Source organism: Chiloscyllium plagiosum, chromosome 15 (genome assembly GCF_004010195.1).
Source record: "Chiloscyllium plagiosum isolate BGI_BamShark_2017 chromosome 15, ASM401019v2, whole genome shotgun sequence".
NCBI classification, from domain to species: Eukaryota; Metazoa; Chordata; class Chondrichthyes; order Orectolobiformes; family Hemiscylliidae; genus Chiloscyllium; species Chiloscyllium plagiosum.
Window position 1 is genome coordinate 21,656,188 of NC_057724.1, and position 13,498 is coordinate 21,669,685.

Below are 13,498 nucleotides of genomic sequence, written 5' to 3' on the forward strand. Positions count from 1 at the left end.
ATTAAGCAAAGTTTGACTGTATTTAATGCTCTCAGAATAAACTAAAACAAGCTAATGGCCATTTTATGCTGAAATCATTTTTGTGTTGAATGTTGCACCAATACGCAAAGCAGATTGCATAAGAACAGAAGAATTGTTAAATGATAAAAGACTAAGATCCATTCCTTTCTACCAAACATGTAGTCAGATGAAGTAATGATAAGAGTTTTAATGAATCATTAATAATCAATCCCTATAATATAGTCCAGAAAAAAACCCACATTGGGTTTTGTCATTTTGCTCATTTAAACTCAGTTCTTTACTAACTTAGTCTGTGACTTTATCCATGCAGCAACTAAGCCATAAAGAACAAGAAACACTTAGGTTCAAATCTGGTCTGTCTGCATTGAAAATTGGTACTTGCAGTCAGATTTCCATGGAGATGGTGGGAAGGCCACATTAGAGAAATTTTCTGACCGACATCCTTTTAAAAAGCCCATGTTTTGTTTTTAATTTTGGGGATATGGGGACTGGATGGAGTCAGATCTGAAGCAACATTGAAGCTGTGTGGTTAGCCAGGTTGGCAGGCTCCAATACCTACCTCTATTTACTGACATCATCCTGCTTTTAATGATGATTGTCAGGCATGCAAAGCCACTTGTCATCTCCATGTCCTGAAATTCCCTATGCTGCTGTCTCACCTCAAAGCCTTCTACATTCTGCCTCATTCACTATGAACATCTCCCCACTTCCATGATATATATCATCCATACCAAGACCCAGTGTCTACTGTTAGACTGTCAGTAGCCATGACTTTGAAGTTGGGATGAAAGAGTATAAAGTTTCTAATAATCTCAAAAACACTGTAATGCAATAATTCTATTTGTGAAAATCAATAGCCTTTTCTTTATCTAATCTGACAGTTTTGTTTAACTTAACTTTACAGTACAAAGCTTTGTAATCAGTCACTGAAAGAAAACACTTCTAACATTCAATGCAACGTAGAATTATTGAAATTGAAAGAACAATTTTTATTCATTTTGAAGCCTGACAATGAAGCAACTCTTAGAAAAGTAAATTTTCTTTGTTTCTCATTTGGAGCTTGTGTTTCACAATCATTTTGTCTCCTCTGAGAGCCTCAAAACAAGTCTACCAACTGAAGGGTCTAACTCAGTTCAAATTATGCCCACCCCCGCATTGGATCTAATGAGGCTGTGGGTGTTGAATGCAGGTTGATTACCCACATCCTTATCTAGCACAGGCAAACTTCGCCAGAAAACTTTCAAAAATTGGGTCTCAGAGCACAATTTTGACAGGGACAGCTTCATGAAAATCCTAGTTTTGGACTCAACATCCTTGAATCAAGGAGGGAAAATAATCAGTCATGGTTTCTGGAGTCCTACTCATACTTGAATATGTTTGCAATGTTTGATTATCTGTTGAAATCAGGATCAAGCTCCTTCATGAAAATTCAGTTGCCCTGTCAATGCTGATAATCAGAACTCATTGATCACTTTGCAAGCCGTTTAGGAACTGCTTGTGATTACTATTTGGTTAGGTGACCACCTCAGGAATATTAGACTCCACAGCAATATATTTAAATAAACATTTTAGACAGGAAGACTCCTCAACAATGATAAACCTGATATTTGCCCTACTCATCGCAAATATTTTCCTCTATAGGGAAATGGGCAATGGGCCACTCATTTACATATATAACACATTGTAGGTAGATACTAATGACATTTGAAAAATTGCCTGACCCAATTTTGATGTTGGATGTCTTTCATCTGGCAAACTCTCATTTTACTCCACAGAAAAGTCCAATTTTTATCTCTTTGCTCTGTCCTTCTTTCTGTGATCTGTCACTTTACATCTGGTATAAACTTCTGGTTTCACGGGTTGACACAACATTGAGGGCTGAAGGGCCTGTACTGCGCAGTAATGTTCTATGTTCTATGTTCCTACTCACTGCTATGAGTCAAAGATCTCCCTTCTTCCTTCAAAAGATTCAGAAATGGATCCCAATATAATTTACTACTTCTGTTGAGAGCCTATCATTGTTGAGGGCTGTGCTGTTGTGAAAATTAAATATTTTGAGGGAAAAGCCCTCAACCCAATAGGAATTGCAATGGTGTCCCTGCAGCAGAATAAAGGCATCTCAGACAACTGTACAAGAAGTTTGGGATTGTTTCTAAGGTCTTCCTTGGGATGTCCATCTAATTAATACCTCAAATCACTTTTTACTGCAAAGCAAAATGATTTTGCAACATGAAAGAGGGTAAATTAAGGAAAGAACAACAGCACATCTAAAGAGTATACTACATACAACTTTGTGTTCTATTTCTGTGGTGATTCTAGCATTACAAAAACAGAACATCAATATTTCAACATGACCAACAATTTGTTTAGTTACAATTGCTTTGCAAGATGTTTTATTTGGACTGGTAGCATTGAGAGGAAATAATTGTTCCACTTCTCATGATGATGCTGAGAGACACCAATAAAATTGAAAATGCAAAATGCTCTGGATACCAGAAATTGAATTAAGAGCAGAAAAGTTAGTCCCAATGAAGGATCATTAACCAAAAGTGATAGCTCTGGTTCTTTCTTTCTCCACAGATTTTCTGAAAAACATGATTACATTAGTTGTTACCTGTTTTGAGTTGTCATGATGCCATACGGACATTACATGGATCAGAATCTTTCTTCCTTGAAGTTACACGTGGCTCAATTTGTAGTCGATATTTTGTAATCAATGTATGTAGAGATATTACTACACATCGGACATTAAGTGGATTTTCCATTGGCTGTCTCAAATTGGGTATAAAAGATTGCAGAGCACGATTTCAAAGAAAACAAAGGAAGTAATCCATTGGATCTTGTCAATAGTTATCCTTCAATTATAAAACAGATTATCTGATCATTATGACATAGCTGCTTTTGGAAGATTACTGGGTGCAAATGACTTCTGCACTTTATACTTTGCAGTGACTAAGTTGTAAAAATATTTTTTGGCTTAAAAGCGCTTTGGTTGCTGAGGCAGTATATAAATATATATCAATGTCATTTAGCACCATTGTAGTTGCCACAATCAAATGATGAGAGTTACTTTGGCCCAGATATTGTGAATATTTGTTTTAATAAAGTTTGGGGGGGGGGTGGGGGCGGGCTGTGAGGGGAGGTAGAAGTTGTTGGTATCACAGTGGTGTTGGATCTAGGGTATCAGGTTGGCATCCATGAAGTGCCGGCTCATGGTACGAGTGTGAACAGGTCAGCGGTTAGATGGTATTGGGTGTCAAAGCAGATATGAGTCGAGGTCGTTGGAGACAGAGGCCAACAGCAACAGGTTGTTGGATGGGAGGGACATGTCAATGGACAGGGGGTGTCAGATCCAGGATGGGAAACCAGCAAGGAGTGCTAGGTGAGGGGGCCAGGTCAGCAGTGTTGGTGTTGGGTGTCAAGAGGGGTTAGATCAGCTATAGATGTTTTGCGTCTGGATGTACAGACCAGCAGTAGTTGATTTGGGTCCTGAGGGTGTGGTGTAATCATATTTGAGTGGATGGGGGAGAGGTGTGGGGGAAGGGATAGTGGTCAGGAAGTGATTGTTAAAGGTGCTGGGGCTGGGAGAGGTATACGGGGGGATTTGCTTAATGAGTGGGGCTTTCAGTTTCATTGTTCCCCATGCATTAGATTTTTATTTTCTTCTAACTTTTTCTGCTTAGCTATTAGCTTAATCGAGTTGAAAGCATCCAAATGTTTTGATTTTAATGGATACTTTGAGGAAATTGCTCATCATAATCTTCAACTTCCCAAGGAATCTGCAGTGTCTGGGATTACATATAGTCCTTTTGTCCAACTCCAGTGTACGCTGCTCCAACCTTTTGACCATCAGAATGGAGCTAAAGTTGTATGCAATGGAATTGTTGAAGGAGTTGGAATTGTTGCATGCAGAAAATGAAAAAGAAGATAACACTGCTCTGTGGAGATATTGCTATTCACATTATCAGTGGAAAGTTTGAAAAAGAATCCGTCATGGGTACAGCAGATGTGATGGACTAGTTGCTTCAGAGTAGTCGCCAGCTCATTAGGTGCACCAGGCATCCTGTAGCATTCTGTCAAAGGAGAATGAAGGGGTATTGATCAGAGCCTGTAGGCTGCCTTAATCAAGTCTCATTATCATTTTATGGCCACACTATTTGTTTGCTGCCATTTATTCAGTTGTGAACTTGAACAAAGCAAGTGACAATATTTAAGGTGACCGGGTCAACAAACTTGTCAGATTATTGTTTGCTAATTTAATGAGCACCCAAGTTGGATGACAAGATTGAGGACAGAAGAGCTGTCATCAGTCAGGCAAGTCTTTGTTAGTGAATGTATGTGATCTAAGTAAGTTTCACTGGGGGCTATGCTGAAAGCTATTTCTGCATAAATGGAATCAGCTTATATTTTGTGTGGTGAGTGATGACCTGGATTGCAGTGTATTATATATATGTCAAACATATCATTTTAAATGGCTCTGAATGAAACTGTTTGTGCCCATTTCAGATTTGAGTTGAGCTCTGATTACTGCTAATGCAATGGTTAGCTTTTATCCCATATAGCATATACAGGAGAACAGGCAATACTGGATCATTATTTGTGGGCTTTGGCTAGCTCTAAGTCAGAGTTAGTTCAGGGACAATTCAGTTTGATGTAGTTTACACTATTTGTTGGAACTGTGTCATTTACAATGATTTCATTTCGAAATGCAATGCAGAAAAGTTTGCATGTTGGGGGTGACATGATGATATTATATATTTTCTTTGCTCCTATCAAATAAACAATTTTAACTGAAATATTCATTTTCATTGCACCTTGAAGCTACTCTGTTCACACAATACTGAATACACAATATGGTGAGCTGCACAGTCAAATAATGGCCCAGACTGGAATTTGTATCTGTCCATCAGGTGATTTTACTCACAGCAATGGTTTGGACATCAAAATGTTATTTAATGTTGCTGAGGATAAATTTAATCAGGTGTTCTGCTCCTGATCATTACCCAGTGAAAATTTGATTTAAACTCTGATTCCTGTTAAAATATTGACTGAGATTTGCAGTAAGATTGACAGTGAGGCTAAATAGGCTCAATTTTATTAAAGAGTAAATCAGATAACAACCTTTTAGATCCGCATATGCGCAATTGAAAATGGAAATTGGGAACTTTGTATTCAAAGATGTTCTGCCTTTCCTGAAGCTTGGTCACTCTGACTTTGTGCTAGCCAAACACCGCTTTGTTCATATAGTTGGTTAGAATTTGTGATACTTGCCGACTAAACAAGTCAGCAAAAAATACTTATCTATTCACATGTAAGTGAATTTTTTTTTAATTGTGTGAGAAGTGTTATTTATATTATGAATTGACTTCTAGTTGGCATGAAACAAGTAGATGTGGGAATGTGGCATGAAGCTCTACACATGCGTGGACATATATTGAGGTGTTTAGTCAGATGTTTGTATCATTATTTTTCATTACATTCATGAACATAAATGTTGGGATTCCAAACCTACATTCTATCATATGTTCTTGGCAAATGAAGATCTATTCTAGGAGTTTTAATTCATAGATCACATCTATTATGAATAACTAACTTCCAGAAAATTAGAGGAAATAAATCCAAGCATCCTTGATGCATTAAAGAAAATCACCTTTATTAATGCTCATTTATGATTGTATATATGTAGTAAGTACAAATTTACTTTCATTATTTCAAAAATCTATTTGTGATGTTTGTCCTGCATTAAATTGAATTATCTTGTTTAAAACTTGAATTACTATTCCAACATATTTCATTGTTAGAGCTATTGTTTGAAATAGGCCTGTCTACAGTACATGCCCTTTTCCAGAAAGGTTTTGCAACAACAGACTTGCTCTTTTTAATTTGACCCCATCAAGTGCAAGGAGGTAAGGGATGTATTTTGAATGTTGTGTATAACTTAAGATAGCCTAATCTGTTCATGGTGATGCTGTCTATTTAAGAGGATTGAAGATGACATTGGGCAGATGAGACAGCCTTGAACATCTGTGTGGATTTTCTCTTCTTTATAAGGTGCCATGGAGTTGGATAAGAAAGCACTTCACTAGTTTCCCGTTCAATTTGTGCTATCCTAAAGTGCTGTTATGAAAAATGTGCAAGAGCTTCATATAAATGCTGAATTTCTCATTAGTGCAATGCAAATGAGTTCTCGGGGGATTGTCATGATTGTTTTGTCAAGGACTCATTGTGTGATCAGTTCTCCCATATTAAACAGAGCAGGTAGAAACTAGGAATATTCCAGTTATCATGAACAGAGTAGTAACCAATTGTTAATACCGATTTATAAATGTTTAGTGGCTGTTTTTAAAACATAATTATCAGCCAACTGCTTTAAGCATGTGACTGGACTTGGCAACAACCTTTCAGAACATTCCCCAAAGGCAGTAAGATGATCAACACCCAAGTGCTTCCTGATAGGTCTAGAATGCTCACTATTAGATTATAATCTGCAACAGAAACAATTGTCTCCAAGAAAATTCCTTAGACAATAGAATTGCAAATTATACCTATCTTACAAGATGATCTTTATGACTTTCCACTTAACTGCTGGAATAGAGAGGAGGCAACTAGCGGCTCAAATGCAAGTTCAGGATAAATACTTCTTCAATTCTCACCTCCTCTAGAGAGGCTTGATCACATAGCTGCCACTTCCTTTTTAATGTAAGACTGTCTTTCCCATCTATCACCTTCACCCTCCTCTCCGACCTTTTCTCCCCCACCTTCATCTACCTATTGCATTCTTAGCTACCCTCCCTCGCCCCCCCAGCCCCACCCCTTTCCCATTTATCTCTCAGCCCCCTGGCCGACAAGCCTCATTCCTGATGAGGGGCTTTTGCCCGAAACATCGATTCTCCTGTTCCTTGGATGCTGCCTGACCTGCTGTGCTTTTCCAGCACCACACTGTCGACCCCCATATCCCTCTAAACCCTTCCTATTCATGTATCCATCTAGATGCCTTTTAAATGTTGTAATTGTACCAGCCTCCACCTCTGGCAGCTCATTCCATACACGTACCACCCTTTGCATGAAAAAGTATCCCCTTAGGTCCCTTTTAAAATTTTTAACCTCTCACCCTAAACCTATTCCCTCTAGTTCTGGACTCCCCCACCCAAGGGAAAAGACCTTGTCTATTTACCCTATCCATGCCCCTCATGGTGTTATAAACGTCTGGAAGGTCATCCCTCAGTCTTGAAGTGCTGCAGTCCTTGGGGTGTACAGATACCTACTGTACTGTATGGAAGGACTCCAGGATTTAAATCCAGTGAAGTGAAGACATGGCAATGTACAGGTAGTTCCAAGTCAGCAGTGTGCAACTTGGATGGGAACTGATTAACATTACATCTACTGAAATCAACACCTAACTTCAATTTACACATAAGAAGCCTCTGGCCTGTAACAAAGTAATGAATCACCTTTATTTGTGCTCTACAAGTTGATTTTTTTCTTTCACCAGAAAAATGATGCAGAAACTATATTTTACTAGAACTTCCACAAGAGACTTTTGAAAATACTTTTGCAAAGAAGAAACTAACTACAACTCTCCAGTTGCTGACCAGGTGGCTAAGCATCACCCCAAAGGAATTTCAGGCTCTTAATACCAACTTTGGACATTGGACTCTATATCTTTACCAAGGACACAGTACAAACTGTTTCAAAACCAGGGTGCAGTGACTGCACAATACCCAATTAGTAACAGCATCTTATTGTATGTGTTTGCTCTGATAAAATTTAGAAATTTTCAATTTCAAATGAACAAACGTCTTAATGTGAGAAAATCTTCAATGTAGTAGATGCATTACCTGTTGTTGTCCAAGCTATGTACAAAAAAAGGATAAATTGAATACAGTCTTGTGAAGAATGTAAATAAACCTTTTCTTTGCAAATATTTTTAATGTGGTTAAAAATAGAGGACTCATTAGTTCAGTTTTCTCTATGGCCAGCATGTCATTCAGAGTAATGCCCAACAGAATGGATTCAATTCCTTTTCTGGTCCAGGAGACCTGGGACCTGCCTCCTTGCTTGTCTCTGAGACTGAAAAATAACAGACTCCATCACTGACAAAAACCGCAAAGAAAATTGCTTAGGTGAAACATTAGTGAAAATTGAGCCAAAACCTGCCTTTGGGCACAGCACATATGACATGGTGACAACATGTTTCAAAATCTTCTGCTCAGGTTCCACTTACTAAAATCAATCTAAATGTTGCGACTGTAAAAATGGAAGTAGACTTCAGTTTCTGTCATCAACCTGATAGTCTGTGAGCCAAGTTCACAACATACTGATTGCCACAGGTGTTGTATGATTTTTAACTTTGTCCACCCCGTCCAACACCGGCACTTCCAAATCATAACAGATACTTTAACATGGTGTTAGAACCAGAATTTGTTTACTTGCATGTAAAAAATTTTTAGTGAGCATTTGGGTGAAAATTGCTTAGTTCAATTTTCATGGTCTTTACTAGTTCAACCACAAATCTAGTTAAACATTTCTACTCTTGACTTAGATGAGTTTCTGATTTGCATAGAAAAAAAAAATCATACAGCCATTCTCCCTTTTGCATATCCCTCCTACAATGTCCTGGATTGCACCTCACCAGTCTATTTTTTTTTTCACCCCTTACCGAACAGAAAATCCCAGGAAGGTAATGCCAATTATTAATTTCGTGTATTCAGAAGGAGAAGTACTCCTTTAGTGAAATAAGCTACATATCTCCATTTTTGTTTCAAAAGCATTCTACCTAATGTGCTTTGCTTGCTCCTAAACTGTAAGTTATTTGTGTAGATTTGCTTTATTTGATGTAGTTGTCATGGGGGACTTCAACTTTCCAAATATTGACGGGGAACACTATAGTACAAGTACTGTAGATGGGTCAGTTTTTGTCCAGTGTGTACAGGAGGGCTTCCTGACACAGTACGTAGACAGACCAAGAAGGGACGAAGCCACATTAGATTTGGTACTGGGTAATGAGCCCGGCCAGGTGTTAGACTTGGAAGTAGGTGAGCACTTTGGTGAGAGCGATCACAATTCTGTTATGTTTATTTTAGTGATAGAAAGGGATAGGTCACTGGGCGAGAGTTACAGCTGGGGGAAAGGCAATTACGATGCGATTAGGCAAGATTTAGGAAGCACAGGATGGGGAATGAAACTGCAGGGGATAGGCACATTAGAAATGTGGAGCTTATTCAAGGAAAAGCTACTGTGTGTCCTAGATAAGTATGTACCTGTCAGGCAGGGAGGAAGCTGTAGAGTGCGGGAGCCGTGGTTTATGAAGGATGTGGAATCTCTGGTCAAGAGGAAGAAGGCGGCTTATGTTAGGATGAGATGTGAAGGCTCAGTTAGGGCGCTTGAGGGCTACAAGGTAGCCAGGAAAGACCTAAAGAGAGAGCTCAGAAGAGCCAGAGGGAGACATGAGAAGTTGTTGGCAGGTAGGCTTTCTATAGGTATTTAAGGAATAAAAGAATGACAAGAGTAAGATTAGGGCCAATCAAGGATAGTAGTGGGAAGTTGTGTGTGGAGTCAGAGGAGATAGGGAAAGCACTAAATGAATATTTTTTGATAGTATTCACTCTTGAAAATGACAATGTTGTCGAGGAGATTACTGAGATACAGGCTACTAGACTAGGTGGGATTGAGATTCACAAGGAAGAGGTATTAGAAATCTTGCAGAATGTGAAAATAGATAAGTCCCCTGGGCCAGATGGGATTTATCCTAGGATCCTCTGGGAAGCCAGGGAGGAGATTGCCGAACCTTTGGCATTGATCTTTAAATCGTCATTGTCTCCAGGAATAGTGCCAGAAGACTGGAGGATAGCAGATGTGGTTCCCTGTTCAAGAAGGGGAGTAGAGACAATCCTGGTAATTATAGACCAGTGAGCCTTACTTCAGTTGTTGGTAAAGTGTTGGAAAATCTTGTAAGAGATAGGATTTATAATCATCTAGAAAAGAATAATTTTGATTAGGGATAGTCAGCACAGTTTTGTGAAGGGTAGGTTGTGCCTCACAAACCTTATTGAGTTCTTTGAGAAGGTGGCCAAACAGGTAGATGAGAGTAAACCAGTTGATGTGGTGTATATGGATTTCAGCAAGGCGTTCAATAAGGTTCCCCACAGTAGGCTATTGTACAAAATGCGGAGGAATGGGATTGTGGGAGAGGTAGCAGTTTGGTTCAGTAATTGGCTTGCTGAAAGAAGACAGAGGGTGGTGGTTGATGGGAAATGTTCATCCTGGAGTCCAGTTACCAGTGGTGTACCACAAGAGTCGGTGTTGGGTCCACTGCTGTTCGTCATTTTTATAAACGACCTGGATGAGGGCGTATAGGGGTGGGTTAGTAAATTTGCAGACGACACAAAGGTCGGTGGAGTTGTGGAAAGTGACGAAGGATGTTGTAGGTTACAGAGACATAGATAAGCTGCAGAGCTGGGCTAAGAGATGGCAAATGGAGTTTAATACGGACAAGTGTGAGGTGATTCACTTTGGTCGGAGTAACCAGAATGCAAAGTACTGGGCTAATGGTTATAAGATAATCAGAGGGTTGGATAGGGTGGACAGGGAGAGCCTTTTTCCAAGAATGGTGACGGTGAGCACGTGGGGGCATAGCTTTAAATTGAGGGGTGATAGATATAGGACAGATGTCAGAGGTAGTTTCTTTACTCAGAAAGTAGGAAGGGTATGGAATGCCTTGCCTGCAATGGTAGTAGATTTGCCAACTTTAAGTACATTTAAGTCGTCATTGGGTAAGCATTTGGACGTACATGGAATAGTGTCGGTTAGATGGGCTTCAGATTGATATGACAGGTTGGCGCACCATCGAGGGCCGAAGGGCCTGTACTGTGCTGTATTGTTCTATGTTCTATCAATTATCAGCCACTTGCATTGAACTGTATATATGCGGGCACAGTTCCAATATGTAAAAGACATTTAGATAAGTACATGAATAGGAAAGGTTTGGAGGGATTTGGACCAGGAGCAGGCAGGTGGGACTTGGTTAGTTTGGGATTATGTTCAGCATGGATTGCTGGACCAAAGAGTCTGTTTTTGTGCTGTATGACTCTATGATACCATTATCCATTATTAGATCTCATAGCATATTCCCTATTAGTTAACTTTGTTTATTCACTGGAAGAAAGTCAGTTTTTAAAAGTAACATATTTCTCTTTAATCCATTGAATTCCTGACCATCATAAAATATACTAATACTTGCAGCAGGTAAAATATTAGTTTTTTGAAAAAAAAAGGAATTAATTCACTTTGACAAAAAAAATTCTGTAAAACTAGAATGTAAATTTCACTTTGAGACAGTTAATTATATTGTTATTTCACATTGCAGCCTTGCAATTGCAGAAATAATTACAACAGCAGGAGGGCCACAAAATTGGAAAGACAAAAAAGAATCAAAGTATGACTTGCCTGAATTACTCATGTGCTGACTCAATTTTTATATTACCAATCCTGTGAATTTTGAGAATCAAGCCATGCAAAAATAAAACTGAAGCTTGGAGCAAGGGGAGATAAAATGTAATTCATGCCTTTGTTTGAATCAAACAGAAAGTTACATGTCTGTGACTAATTGTGACACTGCAATGTTTCCACCCTGGAAGATTTCAAAAGCAATTCTTGGCCAAGTTGAACTTGCTGACATCGACAACAGGAGGATAATAGGTTTCTCAATACCTTCAAAGTTGAAGCAAGGAATAAGATCAGCCAGGATATCTGCTCTTGATCTAGGGACCAATGTTCCTGCCTACATCATTTGGAAGGTATGTAGAAGAAAGTAGTTAAGCTCAGCTGGTTCATTTTATAAAAACAGTCACCATCAATTCAGCTGTCACAATGGCTGAGTAGTTGGCTCAGGTTGCAGGATAATCAACGGAATAGGTAATTGGATTGGGGCCGGACAGGTGGTGCATTAGGCTGGACATCACTAATGATCACTGACCTGAATCAGAGATTAACACAGAGAATACTGAAGTAAATATCATACAGTGGGCCTCAACTTCCAACATGGGATCAGGATCAGTGTAAAATATTTTCAAGGGGATTCAGGTAATGTAAATCTGACTATAAGTGTTCAGGGCACTGACTGCATGTTGTGCTGTTGGATCAGACAATCCAGTCCATTATTTCTTTTGAAATCTGCCTGTTATAATTTCAGCATCTGTCACTGAAACAAAAACCACTTTCTTACAATTCATTTATTCCATGGTGGCCCTTGCAAAGGATTCAAGGTTTATCGCAACGCTAAGCTGCTTCTTTCTGAAGTCAAGGTTAGGAAGTTTGGAGGATTTAGTTAGACGAGCAGGTTCCTTTCATTTTAGATTATGCTAATCATCCACCTCATTTCCATTTTCACCAGGTATCTCCACTAAAATGAGAGGCTTATGCAGTGTCATTGTCTGTTGAAGTTGCTATGGACAATGTGGCAGTGAGAGAGGTCCTCAGCATTAATGGCAGTCATCTCGACTAGCAGTGAGAGAGCTGCTCCTGAGTTGGAGGCAGCCAGTGGCGCAAGTAGGAGCAAGCAGCCCATGGCAGTGACGAGGTCAAGCCCTTGTGAGGAGTGTGAGTCCAGAATGGCCAGGCGCTTTAGGACAGTGGTGTTGAACTGTTAATTGTGTTTCTTTGTTTCCTACTTTTTAGTAAGAAGAACTATAGCATTTAACTTTATAACTTTGTTTTCTTTTCTACTTTGTACCAAAATTCTGAACCTAAGTACCTTTGTACCCATGCTGGTACTATAAGTGGCAACTTGTAAACTTCTCACTGTCCTCATGCAAGTACATGTGGCAATAAAACTAAACCTAATTCAAATGGAGACTACACTCTGTTATCATCTTGATCCGTAGAATTGAGATTTGTGTATGATTGCACTTTCCTGACAGCTTTATCAAAACATTTTCATTCAAACATAATGCATTTTAATTTTCAGCACAAAGAATAGCTTTCAAATAACTTAGGCCAAATAATTGCCATACGAATTTTGCCATGCTTAACAAATTGTTTCATTTCATTCACCCCGAGATTAGGTAACATTCCAAGTTTGCCTTTCTCTTGCTATCCACACCTTTAATCCTTCCATCTCTCTCCTGCCATCCATATCCTGTTCTTAATATCTACATTATTTCCATCAATCACATTTCATCCCTGACAAAAAAAAAATCTCACCAGCTACAGTAACTTTGTTGTTGGGCTCTTGCACTGTTGTGTTGTCCACCGGAGTCCTAACATGCAAGCACCATGCATCCCAATCCTACAGAACCCACTTGCCTTCATATGCACCAGGTACTAGCCATCAACCAAATCCACCAACAGACAGGAAAGTTAAACTTAGAAATCAAAACCTTCAGACATAACACTGAATTAATCCACTGAACTTCTGGATTGTCACATTGAATATTATTCAATGTTTATCTGGTTCTGCCTTATCTCATTCTGTTATATG

The 13,498-nt window shown here is 39.0% G+C and overlaps 1 protein-coding gene across 7 annotated transcripts in view; it reads left to right on the plus strand.

The window, feature by feature from the left end:
- The window catches only part of pcdh11 (protocadherin 11), a 738,007-nt gene that overhangs the window by 395,211 nt on the left and 329,298 nt on the right, over positions 1 to 13,498 (plus strand). The window contains exon 3 of one of the 7 annotated variants that reach the window (XM_043704510.1): positions 7,514 to 7,856. The exons of the other annotated variants lie outside the window; for them this stretch is intronic. Coding sequence (XP_043560445.1) covers positions 7,514 to 7,543 — 30 coding nt within the window. The 3' untranslated portion in view covers positions 7,544 to 7,856. Of the gene's footprint in view, positions 1 to 7,513; positions 7,857 to 13,498 lie in introns of those variants that run through there. 7 annotated transcript variants of the gene reach the window in all.